General features: G+C 56.2%; 1 protein-coding gene across 7 annotated transcripts in view; it reads left to right on the top strand.

Annotated features, from left to right (window-relative positions):
* Window positions 1-422: 422 nt before the first annotated feature.
* The window catches only part of BAIAP2 (BAR/IMD domain containing adaptor protein 2), a 47,536-nt gene continuing 33,616 nt past the window's right edge, over window positions 423-14,342 (top strand). For all 7 annotated transcript variants that reach the window (XM_075770348.1, XM_075770347.1, XM_075770344.1 and 4 more), the window contains exons 1-3: window positions 423-558; window positions 10,048-10,123; window positions 12,052-12,138. In XM_075770348.1, the coding sequence (XP_075626463.1) occupies window positions 487-558; window positions 10,048-10,123; window positions 12,052-12,138 (235 nt within the window). In that variant the 5' untranslated portion in view covers window positions 423-486. The remainder of the gene's footprint in view (window positions 559-10,047; window positions 10,124-12,051; window positions 12,139-14,342) is intronic.

Genomic DNA, 14,342 nt, shown 5'->3' on the forward strand with positions numbered 1-14,342 from the left:
GGATGGGGATTAGGAGGAGTAAGGGATGGGGAGTGGGGGATGGGATGGGGTACGGGATGGGGAGTGGGGGATGGGATGGGGAGTGGGGGATGGGATGGGGGATGGGATGGGGAGTGGGGGATGGGATGGGGAATGAGGTGTACGATGGGGCACGGGATGGGGCATAGCGGGGTACAGGAGGCGGGTTATAGGAGGGGGCACAGCACGGTGCACCCCCCGGTCCCCCGGGTTCGCAGCCCTCCCGCCGCCGCCGTCGTCCCCGGCGCCACGCCGCACCCGGGCGCTGCCCCGCCGCTCCCAGCCCGGCCCAGCCCAGCCCAGCCCGGCCCGGCCCGGTGCGGCTCCTCCCCGCGGGGCGGGCCGGGGCGGTGGCGGCCGCCGGGAGCTGATAAAAGGCGGCGCGGCCGCTGCTCCGTGCCGCTCTCCGCTCCCGCCGCCCGGCTCCGCACCGCTCCGCACCGCTCCGCGCAGCCCCGCCGCCCGCCCATGGTGCTGCCCGGCCCGCCCAGCATGTCCCGCTCCGAGGAGGTGCACCGCCTGACCGAGAATGTCTACAAGGTGAGCCCCGCAACAGGTGCCGCCGGCTCCGGGGCGCCGCTGCGGTTTATTTGGGGGTTTTCATTTTATTTTCTTTTTTTTTGAAAAAAAAAAAAAAATTTTTGTAAATTTGTGCTTGTTTTATCTCCCAACTCCCCCTTCGTCGTCCGTCCCCCCCCGCCGGGTGCGGGGGCTGCGGGGCGCGGGCGGGAGGAGGCGCCGCCGGGGGCCGGGGCCGCCCCCGCTCCCTCCCCCGGGGATGCGCTCGGGCTGCCGGGGCGGGAGCGGCTGCCGGGGCCCCGCCGTCCCGGAGCCGGGTGCGGGGGGGGGCCCCGGGCACCCCGAGCCTCCCCCGGCCGCCGCGCTGTGGGGGAGCCCGCGGGGGCCGCAGCCTGCGTGGGAACCCGCCTTACCCCGCGGGCGGGCGGTGCTGTCCCCGCATCACCTCGGCCCGGGCAGGTTTGTGGCCGTCACTCGCTTTCCTGCAGCAATTAAAAGCGATCGGAGCCTTTTCTCTGTCTTGGTTATAGCCGGAGTTTCTGATTCTCTCGATTATTTTCCCTTTCTGCTTTGCTCCCAGTGTCGTGAGAAAAATAAAATAATTTATGTGCTTTAATTTTCCTTGTGAAGGAAGTGGTTTCTGCTCTGCTGGGTCCTGTGACCAAGTCTAATAAAACCTTTCTAGCCTAGCATGTAATGCAGGATGTCATTTGTTAAACTGGAAAGCTTGCATGATTTCCTGCATTTTAAGTGGTTAGACTGAGTTACCTGGGAGCATTAAGCAGAGAAAACCCCCACTCTGATAGAAAAAATTAGTACAAAAAATACCAAGGTAGGGAAGTTCTAAAGTCTTGGGTTCGGGGATCCTGGGGCGTGACAGCTCTTCAGATGCAGCTAATGGCACCCAAAATCTTGGCTGTAGAGCAGATCTGCGAACGGAGCTTTCTGGTTACGGCGGTTAACTCCAGCTGGGGCTTGGGTGTGTGGGGTTCCCTTCCACCCTCGAAATGCAGCTGATGTACCAGCTGATGTACCATACTGTGTTTGCGTATCAGCACGGCGCGGCCCTGGGAACTGCCTGGGCAAACAAGGCGAGAGCTGCCGGACCTCGTCACCCGGCCCTGCCGGTCCTCCGCACTGAGTGACGGTGTGGTTGGTCTGGGGACACTTGCTGGGAATAGTTTCAGCTGGTGACTCAGTTGTTTGAGGTGTGTTGTCCTCGAAGAACTGTGCCGATAGCAGGTTTGCGGAGCGGGTCACGATTTCCCCAGGCGCCCGCACGCAGTCGTGTAAGGAGCGTGCAAGGGCGGCCCGTGGGCCATCGCAGCAACTGCGCTTAAGCGATGCTCGCTCCCCCGAGAGACGAGGGGTGATGCGGGCTGGGCTCTTCCCTTGCCTCCGACCATCGGCTTCATCGTTCTGCACCGCGTGAGCCGCGGGTCAAACGGAGCAGAACGCCCTCGGCCCCGAGTAAGAGGCAGCGCCGTCTCCATCGGAGCCTGGTTGATCTGACTGAAGTGCGGAGGGTGCGCGGGGGCCTCTTGGCCCCAAGAGCCAAAGATGGACTCGAGAGGAGTCCAAAGGTCTGACTATCAGTTAGTGAACACTTCAGTTTCTTGGTATTTTAGTGGGAGCAGCCGGGGAGCGGGGATGTGGAGCCGGAGGCAGACCTCCCGGTTTTAACCAACATCGGTGTCTGTGTGCTGGGAGCTGGAGGAGGATGGTCCTGACTCCATTTGTGCTTCCTGCAGTGAACGAGGAGCCTTTTCTCCTCTGAAGACTGTGATGCTTTTCTTGGCCTCTGGGGATGTGTGGCATGGGGTGTGTGCAGGAACCCCGTGTTTGCACGTTTCTTTGAAGATCCTGCAGCCTCCTGGAGCTCAGCACAAGGGCTGGAGGCTGAGGGACCGTGTGGGCTCTCTGGAGCTCTGTAAGCTTTAGAGTCTCCAAGTCCAAAACCACCCCCAGCGCTTTAGATGCCCATTCCCCAAGTATTTCTTTTGTCCCGTGCTTTTCTGGCCTGTACAGTAGCCTGAACACCGCTGTGGTCAGGAGACGACAACCCCAAGGAAGGAGGGTGATGGCGGGGGAGGTTTGGCTGTTGTCTCCTCGCAGCCACCGAACGCCGCGCTGTAGAGCAGGGCTGCGGGATGGACGGCAACCCCGTGCTTTGCTTCCAGCCGCTGCCATCATCTTGCCAGGGTTCCGGCAGCAGCCGGACCAGGGGGTTGAGCCGGTTCCCCACGAGGTCTGGAGCAGGCAGCTCTGGCTGCTCCCAGTGCCAGGCACCCTCTCCTGCGCAGGCTTTCCCGAGGCGTTCTGCTCGGGAAGCCCATTGTAATCATCTTCCTGAACCCGTGCTCACCCTCGGAGTGACTGTGCTAATGAGATGGTGGAGGAGCTGTCAGCCGCCCCCTTGCCGATGCTGCCACTACAGGCAGCTGCCTACACGTGTGTAGTAATTACAGAGGGAGACGGAGGCTGCTGGCACCTTCCACCAACGTAATCCCACCTTCCCTGGGGCTGATTCACTCGCGTGGACCCCGTCCCAGCGGTGCAGCTGCTGGGCTGGGCTCTGCGCGCACGGGGGGGTGAAACCTCGCTGGCTGCTCCCCGTGCAGCCGCTCCCGAGCTCCGCTCGTCCCTTGCACAGGATTGTCTCTTTGCAGAAAGGAAGGACTGGCAGTTCTTCCTTCCCCCGAAGACAAATCAGTCTCATTTGTGACAGATTAGATTATTGCCTCTTACAGGCTAACCTCCATTTCATTTTAAAGCTATTTCTTCGTGTGGAAGATCATTTTGCAATGGTGTATGAATAGCTCCACTTTTGAAGAGGTGTTTGCTTAAAAACACCCCAAACTCAAAGCCTAATTGTCTCGCAGAAATGCAGGCATAATTCCTGGTAGTCATTTGCTACACATCAGCTGTAATAAATGTTATTGCCGGCATCACAGCCTCTTGCCTCATTATCTCCAAGTCCAGAGGGAAGGGGAGAGATTCTTGCTCAAGTGAATCAGAAGGGAAATTGTGGGTGGTTTGGTGTGTTTGGCAGCGGAGGGACGATGCGGTGTGACAGGAGGAAGGAGCTGGCCCCAGGAGTTAGCCTGTGCCACCCCCAAAATCCCATGCACTGCTGTGCTCTTGCTGTCTCTGCTCCCTGCGTGGGGTTGGCTGGGCGCCGGGTGCATCTGAGCTGGCCGGTGCATCGCGGCGGTCGGCAGCATCACCGCACGGCTGCGGCTGACGGCAGCGCCCTGTTCCCGCGGGCAGTGGGTGCCATGCGCCTGTGTCGCAGGGGAGCGGGTCAAGCTCAGCGAAAGACCTTTCCCGGCAGTAACTGCGGAGGGTGGCAGGGTGGGGGCCGGGCCGGTCGTCCTGCAGCGCAGGGCCCAGGGCTGCGGTGTGTTTGTAGGGCGACGCGCTTTTCCCAGAGTTGCATCTTTGTAGGCGTCTTGGCTCGACGGCCGAGTGGTTTGGAGCGAGGCTCCGTGCGGGTCCGGAGGCAGCGGCGGGGGCTTGGCCGCTGCCTGGCGGTGATGCGGGGCTGCCCCTCGCCTTCTGCCGCTCCATCCCTCTGCGTGCGGACCGTGCTGCTGTGGGCTGGGAGTGGTTTCTGACCTCTGCCGAGATGGTGCATCTCCAGACTGTTGGAACTCGTGGATTAGGAAGTGTTCTAAAGCAGGTAGCTCCTGACTTGCCGAAGGTGCCCCAAATCACTTCCCCCGCTGCCCGCAGCTCCTGCTGGTGAGAGGTGCTTCTCCCTGGGATGGAGGCAGCCGCTGGCTTTGCCTTGGGTGCCTTGTTGCGTTGAGCCTGCTCGTGGCTAAGGTTTCGCTCCCGTGCGGCTCGCGTTGCAGGGCAGGGTACGGCGTAGGCCAGCGCGTGTCACAGTTTCCTGCGCCGAGCTGAGCCCCTCGGTGCGAGGTCTGCAGGGAAGGGGCCGGGTGACCCTCCTGGCTCGGCAGCGGAGATCCCAACCCCGGGGGGCTGGGGGATGGGTCTGCCTTGCAGGGGTGACTGCTGGTGGTACTGATGAGGCGCTGCCCAGCGGGTGCTGTGAGCTGGCGTGCTGGGGGTGCTCTGTGCACCGTGCACATCCCCATTCTGGTTTTGTTCAAGCCCAGACCCTGATGACAAAGATGTTCAGAGCTCTCGCGCTGAAACTTGGATCCCTTCGTGCCCTACACGATAGCCTGTAGAAACTTCATGCCTTTGGATGGGGACCCTGTCGGGTCTTTCCCTGATTCCCTTAACCTGAGCTCTTCCTCGGGTCAAGATTGGGCTGAGCCCTGGTTGTGCCGTCTGGTTTTGGGGCAGGACATTGCGAGAGCCCTAGCTGGAGAACAACAGCTCAGCGTTCCCACTGCCTTGGAGCGAGTTTTGGGAGCGCTCGGTGAGGTGGGCTCGCCAGCGGTGAGGGAGGGATGCAGCACAGCAGCCATCAGCAGCTCGGGTTGTGAAACGCTGTGCTGTGCGTTACGGTACAGAGATACCGGGGACTTTGGCTGGATGGGGATGTTCCTGGTGGCAGAACTGCGAGGCGGGTGTGTTGTAAGCAATTGAAATCAGCCCTGCTAACGAGTCTGGCGAGGCTCCCCTCCCCTCCCAGCAGAAACTTGGCTCTTAAAAGTACAGGGCTGTCTTCAGATGGCGCGGGGCAGGATGTGCCGAGAGGCAGCGCTGGGGTTTGGGCATTAAATATTAACACAGAAGTAATGAAGGCGTTCGTTCCTGGAGTCGGGCTGACCCATTTACAAACGGAACTTCCTTATAGCTGAGCCACTTCTGCAGTGTGACTGCGGAGTCGTGGAGCGTCCCGAGGCGCTGGCCCCTCTGATGGGACTCGTCATGGTCGTGTAATGTCCTGCTGTCACCCATGAGTCACCCAGGAAAGCTGTGGGTGCCAGGCTGAGCCCGGGCCACCCATGCCACTGTGCAGCATCAGTCTTGCAGGGAGCCAACACACCTCGCTGCTGTGTAGGGCATCAAAGAGTGGCACTAGGAAAACGCTGAAGTTGGTTTTTAGCTCAAAGTCTATCACTTGTGTTCTGAGGTGTCCGGGACATCCCCAGCGAGCGCTGCCCAGGCTGTCTCTGGGGGGGTGGGGGTGGCTGGGAGAGGAGCCTGGGGCACGGCGCATGCTGCGGTGTTCGTGGTGATGCTCATCCGGGAGCCTCCTCGCCTCGATCCCCGGTTTTCTGGCCCATCGCAGTGTGGTGGAGAAACTCGACGGGAGGTCTGGCTGTAATTGTAGCGCTGTCATCGGCGCAGCGTGTACGATGCTGACTGAGGTCCTGTCCCAGCCGTGCGGTGCTGCCCTGCCGCTGGTGCTGCCGGTGGTGCAGAGCCCGGGTGCCCAGCAAGCCGCAGCCCCAGCGGAGCGGAGGAGTGCCTCCTTTTACTTTGCTCCGTATTCAGTTTGAGGAGGTACCCGGGAGGCTGTGGGGATGGACCTGGGGAGAACCGTGCAGCCTGGTTTAGAGCTTTTTGAAAGCCTTTAAGGAGGTGTCGTGCAGGTCTCCTGCGCGGGAGAAACCTGGTACAACCTGAGCCAGCTCCATCTCCAGCTTGTTCTTGGGGAGGATTTAAACTCTTACTTACGGGCTGACCGTTACGGCATCGGAGCAGCTGGTGGATCTTTCCTGTAGTGTGAAGTGCGCTCAGAGATGGGGACCTTATTTTCTGTTGCCTCTTCTCCCCCTAATTCAGCAGGATTGTGTCCTGGAGACCTCGTGCTTTGCATTAGTTTCATTTTTGGCAGCTGAATAAAGCCGTGCCAATCCCAGAGAGCTAAGTGGTATTACCCAGGGAATTTAGTGCAGTGGAACAAAGCAAAGCCCTTTCAACCTTTAGCTGCCAGGTTTTTTTGGTCTGTGTTTTTCTAAACTCTGCCCAGGCGGCGTGGGGAAGGCAAACAACTTGTGGGTGGTGCTGATGGAGCAAAATTTGAGGGAGAGCGAGATGTGCTTTCATTACCACAATTCTGCTGAATATCGGCTTTGCTGTAGCGTCCTGCAGACCTGGCCTCACCTCGCCAGCCGAAGGAGAGCCGAGCCAAGGCCCGTGTCGGCTCCTCTGCCTTCCACGGGACCAAGGCGGGGGCGGCTGCGGAGGCGCATCCACCGGCGATGCAACCTGCAGCGTCACGGGAGCGGCTACAGCACCTCGCTGGCTGACTTGGGTGTGCAAAGCGATTGCTTGTTGAGCATGTTCTGTGCCATAAATATGTTTGTTTTTCAGTATTTCTCCTTGGCAGCTGGTGGCTTTTCGGCTTCTCACCTGGAGGGGGATGTGAAGGTGTGTTGGTTCTGGAGCCATGTTCCCTTCCCACCCTGGGAGTGAGAAGAAAGCTTGAAAAACTCTATTTTTATCTCTGTAGTGAAGAGCCCTTTTCAACGCCCTCATCCTGCCGGGCTGTTTTTGTTGGAGTCTCCAGACAATGTTTTAAAAACACTCACTTTCGGTAAACTTCCTCCTAAGGTTTTGTGAATTTTATTTGGCCAGCAGAGAGTCGCCTCCCCCTTCAGCTGATCCCTGGGGATCCTTTCTGCGGGGCTTTTTTCCTCTTGGTTTTTTGCTGTAAAATGGCAGCTGTTGGTCGGTGGGGAGCGGGGTCCTGCCCTGAGCTGTGCCGGCAGCTGCCGCCGGGGCCCGGTCGTGTTTTGGTTCCCTCCGGTTTAGGGAAGATGGACTGAATTTTGGAAGGGGATTTCCTTGAATCTGTTCCACCCCTTCTATCCCCCCCAAGACCCGCAGATCGAGAGCGCAGCCGTAAGCCTTTGGGCATGGTGCCGCTCGCCAGCGATGCCGTGGGGGCGGCCGACGGTCCCCGGTGCTCCTGCCCTGCGGATGACGCTTTGTCTGCGGATCCTATTCTGTCATTTATTTGCTAAGCTTCATGCTTCAGGAAGATATGTGTACACAGGCACTGCTGCAGAAATCATTTTATTTATATATACATGTATACATACATATACATAAACACTTACTGCACTTAACCTAGCAAACTGTTTAAAAATCACTTCCCCACAGAAATTCTGCCAATATTTCTCCTGCATAAACGTTGTTCCACCTCAGACTGCTCAGGCTGAGCTTGAGCGTGGCGGAGGCTGTCGCCGAGGCTCTGCCGGCAGCGGGGACGTGTCCGTGTCCCCGCCGTGGGCAGCGGTCCCGTGCCTCCAGCTGCTTCCTGGGGTAACGCAGGTACGTTTCTGACCAAAGTTAAACGTGAGGTGGGAAGGACAAAGCGATCCTCGTCAGTGTTAATTAACTCCCGTGCAATTGTCTCCTACAATTAGGGAAAACAACTCGCTACGTGGCTTGTTGCTACAGGTTAATTTTCTCCTTTCAAGCTGAGCGTGTTCGCTAAACTGCGCTGCCCCGGAGCAGCTTCCGTGTGCGCGGTGTTGCTGCATAGCTCGACCCTGCAGCCTTAATTAGCAGGGGAGTTTCTCGTTAGCCTTGTGCTTGCCCGTCAGATCTCTGGGAATCATCTTCTGCCCTTTGCAGGGTTGTGTGTGGTGCTGTGGGACAGACCCGAAAGCACCGGGAGCTCGGTGGCTTTTGGGGCATCGCAGCTTGGGCTGGGTTGGCGCTCCGGAGCGGGGCTGCTGCGGCGTGCTCCTTGGAGGGTTGAAAGGATTTCTCCTGCCAACAAATACCAGCACCTAGGTGATGCTCCCCTCGACACTGGCCTCCGAGCTGGTGTCCCACGCAGGTTCCTGCTCACTGAAATTAGAAAATGGCTGTTCTGAGGCGGTGGAAGTCGCTGGCTGATCTGTGCACCCGCAGAAGAATATTACACTGTCGCACTCTCCAAAGGCCAAGCAGCAGGAACTCGGGATAAAAATGCCTCAGGCAGAAAATGAGCTTTATAGTGTTTGGCCAGCTTCAGATGAGGTGACAGATGCTTAATCAGCTTATTCACCACAAGTGTCTGTCGGTCGTCTTCCCTCCCCTTCCCGGGATGGGATGCTGCCAGCAGCGTGGCGTGGGGGTGCAGAGCCCTGGCTTCCCGGGCGGAACGCCCATGCACCCCCGCTCGGCGGGTGCGGGGACATTTAGGCATCAAACCTAGGTTTCTGGTGGTGGGAGGCTGTCGGCAGGGTGAGGGGCTTGGGACGGCTCCGGGGCTGCTCCGCTGCGGTCGGGCTCGGTCCGGAGGTCGGATTCACAGGGAGAGAATGGAGATTTTGTTGTCTCTTCCACGGCTCGGCTGGGAATCGGTGTCCGGTTTTAGAGATGCTATCGGCACCAGGGATTGAATAGCTCTGGCAGGGGAGGGTCAGTAGCTGCTGTGCCAAACGTACAAAGAGCCGTTCTTCTTTGTGATCCGATTATTCCTTCCCCCATGTTTAAATAAGGACCTTAAAGCGAGGGAGGAAAAGCCGCCAGACAGCGCTTCTGGTGTTCACGGACACCCTAATTTATGCATTTATAGGCAGGTGGAAAGTGACACCGAGTGCTTTGAGACCGAGGTGTAATTCCTTGCACGTGGCTTCAGCCGTGGCTGGTGCCAGCGTGGTGGGGACGATGGTGGCTTTGTTCTGACTTCAGCTCCTTGGTGGTTATTTCGCATACGGCTCTTCAGCCCTTTCTGCTTGTCCATGATAGACCAAGCTGATGCTGCTCTCCGAGGCCGTGCCAGGCGTGAGATGTCACCAGCCATCATCTCCCAGAACTCAGGTCAACTTTGTGTTTGTCTGAAGGCCGCTTCCTGCTGTCTCAAACAGCTACTGACGGTTATTATTGTGGTTACATTTGCCATATCTGATAACTTTCTGGTTTGGGGCATTCACTTATCTCTTAGGGTGAAGCACCTGCCCAAAGCATCTCGTGCTGGGGCACTGTGGAGCCACCTTGATAGTGACCTTGTGGTGTCCAAACACCGAGCTTGGTCTTCCTGGATAAAGCTGTGGGGTGAAGGGAGGATGCCTGGGGCATCTTCCCCCCGTTGTGTCTGGGCTCTGCTCTCGCCTGGTGTCAGGGCAGTGCCAGCGGCATGTGCTGGAGCTGGCGTGGGGAAGAGCCTTCCGGAGCGGTTGTCCTTGGTGAGAGGTGAAGGTGTCTCCAAGCGGCTCTCGCGAAGGGCTGGAGGAGGCACGGCTTGAAGCGGCAGCACGGGTTGTTGCATTCAGCTGACGTCCTGGCTACGTTCAACAGCTCTTATCGTAGTGTTTGGTTTGGCGTTGGGTTACTTTCTGCGTACTTTTGACTTCCCCAGAATGAGACGAATATTTGCCCTTCCAGGCCAAGAGAGCCCTCGCTTTTGAGCATTATTTGCAAGACATGGGTATACTTACGGGTTCTTGTCGTAAAACCAGCATCCTCTCGCTGGCGTTGGAAGCTTGGGTTGAGTTGCTGAGAGCGGGGTGGGAGGATTTTTCGTTCTGTCATCGTGTTGATGAACGTGGAGTTCCGCGTGTGGGTGCCCCGGGGAGTGCAGACCTGCTCTGTCCGGCCCCCAGTCATCTCCACTAACCCCTGGTGATGTTCTTCTCTTCCCTCTAGACGATCATGGAGCAGTTCAATCCCAGCCTCAGGAATTTCATTTCTATGGGGAAGACCTATGAAAAGGCCTTAGCAAGTAAGTGAAACTGCGTGGCTGATGCATTTATCGCTGGAACGCGGGGGGCTGCGAGGCTGGTGAGGGGTCCCTGGGTCTGGCCGGACAGCGTGGCCTCGGAAGGGAGGAAGGCTGGAAAACCAGCGTGGGATGCTCTTTTTCCCTGGGAGAGCAAGGGGAGGAAACTGGGGAGGTGGTTCTTGGACCTCGATGCAAAGCACACATCGTTACGACGTGCAAGGCACGTGTGTGGAAAGGATTTGAGTGTTAAAATGTGGGGTGGCAACTGGATAACAAATACATCTCCAACCAGCTGGTCTTTAATTGCTACTTTGGAATATTTAGAGTTAAGATTTTAAGTTCTGCTTAAAGGTGTGTTATTGAAATCTTCAAATTGCCCAGGAGAATGCGTTGGAAGAGAAGGAAAAAACCCTAAAAATATTGGTGGCAGCTCTCATTTGGGAATAGAGGGTCCTATTGGGAAAGGTTGGGGAGGTGTAGATTTAAACGATCAAAAGTAAAATACGAATTGTTGAAAACAAAAAATGGAATATTTTGACTTCCACCAACTTTGCCGACTGCCTGGGCCGTTCTCGGCCGGGTTTGGAGGAGGTTTAAGGCAGGCTCCTGCTTTCAGGGAGGGCTCTGCGGCACATGTCGCCTGGATTTTATTTTTGAATTGGTTCAGTGAAAATGCCTCTAAGGGAAGAGGCTGTCATAATCTTAAGCCAGTGGGGAAAAAAAAATATTTTGGTATCTGGTGTTCTTAAACGAAGGTGTCTGAAATACGACCTTTGGGAAGGATCTGTGCCGCCCTGCTTTGTGCCCAGAGCAAGTTTTATTTCCCGCAAGGCGAGTGGGGTTCCTGGATGTTTCGGTGAAGGATCGTTCAAGATGCAGACCTCCTGCCTTTCTCAGGTGCAGGCGCTCCCTGCACGCTGCTTTCTTGCCAGTTCTCAGCACTGTTTTTAATTAGGTTTTAATGGGTCAACTGGCTGTAACATGGGAAGCGCCTGTCCATGCCGGTCCACTGCACAGGGGCTGTGGACTCTGATCCCCCAGGGACAGGGCACTTAATACACCCTTACCAGCCCAGCTCTTCCTAATGATGCTAACGAAGCAGGGGTTCATGATTTGGGTGTGCTTCTGCCTGCTGTTTCCCTGCTGGGTCTCCAGCCAGGTGCAGGCAGCAGGGAGAAGAGGTTATGCTTGGAACCGCATTTTTTATTTATTCTTCTAAAATGTTATACTGATAATGCAGCTTTTAATCACCTGCGTGGTGGAGCCTGTTTATTACATGCTGGTTTATCCCAGCTTTTGGCACGTTTGGTGGATAACCAGTATGATTGCTTGATTTCTATTTTTCTCCCATCCCTGCTGTGAATAGGCTTTGAAGCCCAAGATCTTCCTGTAATTTTAAAAATTGTCTTGGGTCATCCTTTACTCTGGCTCCCCATGCTTGTGGAGGCATCTGAAGGAAGTGTCCTAATCAGTAAATCATGCTGGAAGAGGCTTCAGCACATAATTTGATGATGTTGAGCTAAAGCTGTACAACATGTTCTTGTGATTAGAGGAAACCCCCTGCTTATCTGATTAAAGTGGAGTGTGTAGCTGGAATGTCAACAAACAAGACTGAACTATAATGAAAGTCTGTGATATTCAATTATTCCACAGTGATTTTTCTGAGCAGCATTAAGCAGGCTGTTGGTTACATTGGAATGAAAACCACCTAGGTCTTGCACGTACCTTTTTTCCTCCTAAATAGCCCTGTAATCTTGCTGCTCGAGTTTTCTTTTCTTCACTCATTTTTCTTCTGTTTGTCTAGTCCCTCCCTGTGGGGTTAAACCCTTTGAAGTAATGTCTGGTTTAGTGTCTAACATCTATTCAGTGCCGTAGAAGTTATAATAGTCATTAAAGAGAACATAACCTCAATTTTTTTATGCTTTTAGGTATGACGTACGCAGCAAAAGGATACTTTGACGCTCTGGTTAAGATGGGAGAGTTGGCCAGTGAAAGCCAAGGATCTAAAGAATTGGGTAAGTCACCAATTTACTGCTAAATGGAGTCACAGTCCGGAGCTGGCTCCGAGCACAGGAATGAAACCAGATTTTTGCTGTTGGTGGGGCAAACAAGCTCGATGCAGAACTGATCCTGCCTCGTGAATGGTAAAAGTGGCTCTATTTACTGGTAATGTAGCTTAGGGAAAAAACCCAACCTGCTATTCTTAGGCTCAGGATTTTGGGGCACTGTCAGCTCGTGGCTCCTGCAAAGAGGAAGCGTTTGCAGAGAGCAGATTCGGTGGTTTTGTCTTGCTTTGCAAAGGAGAGAAAAGCACCAGCTGCTGCCCGGGAGCTGCGGCGGCGCTGCCCGGCGTAGTGCTCCGGAGAAGGGGATGGCGCAGGGGAGAGGGAGCGGGCAGGTCGGCCGTACTGAAGCAGTGTTTCTCCTGGTAGGAGTCACCCAGCGCTCGGGCTGCGTGTGGTGGGGGCTGTGTTGGTGCCCTGAGCGCGGCAGAGCTGTTGCAAGATCCTCTGCGCGTTGTCTGCAGCTTCCCAGTGCAACGCAGCTGGTGCCTTGTCCGTGCTCAGCCCGTCAGGGTCGCAGCAGACATCACGGCTGTGATGCTCCTTTCCCCTTCTTACGTTTATTCCCCTCTAAGTCATGTGGGAGCTGCCTTTCCAGTCTTCCCATCACTCGGACGTGGCTCCTGTTCCCCCTCGCTGCTGTTTCGCTGTGCAGATGGGGTTCGGGGCGGCTCTTCTCCCAGCTCCCCCCAGGGATGCCGCAGCCTCTCGGGAGGCTGCGATGGGTTTTGGACTTGCTGCCTTTGCCGTCCCGGGTGAATTCCTCCTCCTCCTCCCAGTCCCTCCTGCAGGTCGGGCTCACCAGGTTGCTGTGCTAGGAGATGGCAAACGGCATTCATCACTGCGGCAGTCAATTAACACGGAAGAGGTTGAGCTGAAATGACTCTAAAGGCCAATGAAGCAATCGGTGAACAGCCCCTCGGGGGGGGGGGGGCCAGGCTTCGGCTTTGCCGCGTTGTGTTCGGTGTCAGACACCGCTCGCCCCCAGCCACGGGCTGCTCCAGCTCGGCCGTGCGCGGCTCGCTGGCTGCGTCTGAATTTTGATGGGGAAGCAGTAAGTGTCTATGGAAACCGATTTTATCACTTGGATTAAGGCTGCCTATAGCAATCTGTTTCTGTTTAATAAATAAAACAAAAGAGCCTCATGTGCGATGCATGCAGCGACTGAGATTGTGAGGGCTGTGCAGACCTTACTGTCCAAGGGCTTCCTCTTCTGCCTTTTTGGGGTGAAAGATGCAGCAGCTCTGTCCTCCTGGACGGTGAAAGCTTGGGAAAGCCTTATCGGGGCAGCTCAGCCGTGCGGGGGCAGGAGCCTGGGGACCGCCTGCCCTTCAGAGCTGCTCCAGGCTTTGCTCACCCTTAAAACCCGGCTTTGGTGTCTTCTGGTGGTCCTGCTTCCTCGCCTACGGATGCGCGGTGTGACAGCGGGTGTCCTTAGTGCCCTCCCGCAGTCTCCCAACGTGCACTCAGCGTGTGGCTTGAGTATTTTGGGTTGGTTTAAAGTGTTTCCAAATTACTGCGCCTTTTGCTCTTGGTGTGAGCCCAACCGAGGGAGGATCCTGGTGGCTCCTGCTCAGCCCAGAGCCGTGACGAGCAGCTGCTCCTCAGACCTCTTGCTTTGTTGATCTTGCTGATATTTATTGTGGCAGCTGCTCTGTGCAGAAGAAAGTTAAGATAAAATTTCTGGCTGCAGTTTACTGGAGCTGATAACAGCCGGGGACACAACCCTGTCCTAGCAGGATGTATAAACAGGCTGAAAAATGTTTTAGATCGGGGCTGCGCCCGCCAAAGGTACAAGCTCTTCCTGGGAGCACCTTTACCTTATCAGTCCTTGTGCTGTGATTGCTGATAGTGCCGGAAGCGAGTGCTGGGGTCTGCGTTACTTCATGCCTTACTAGAGGCTGCAGTGAATGGGGATGTTCGTAATTGCCACTTGCACTGATGTCGTACACCGGCGCTCCCTCCCCGTGCGGGTGGTTTCCTCCTTGAGCAACAGGACGGGGAAAGCTGCTCCAAGACGTCAGGCAGGACTCGAGATGCTCTGCTTGGGGCTGCAGCTCGCATCTGCTTCCAGCCTTCATGGAAAAGAATCTGAGATTTGTGTTTCCCTCCTTAACCCTTTTCCCAATGTGGATGCTTTTCTGATGTCTGGGATA

This window comes from Balearica regulorum, chromosome 18 (assembly GCF_011004875.1).
Source record: "Balearica regulorum gibbericeps isolate bBalReg1 chromosome 18, bBalReg1.pri, whole genome shotgun sequence".
Lineage (NCBI taxonomy): Eukaryota > Metazoa > Chordata > Aves > Gruiformes > Gruidae > Balearica > Balearica regulorum.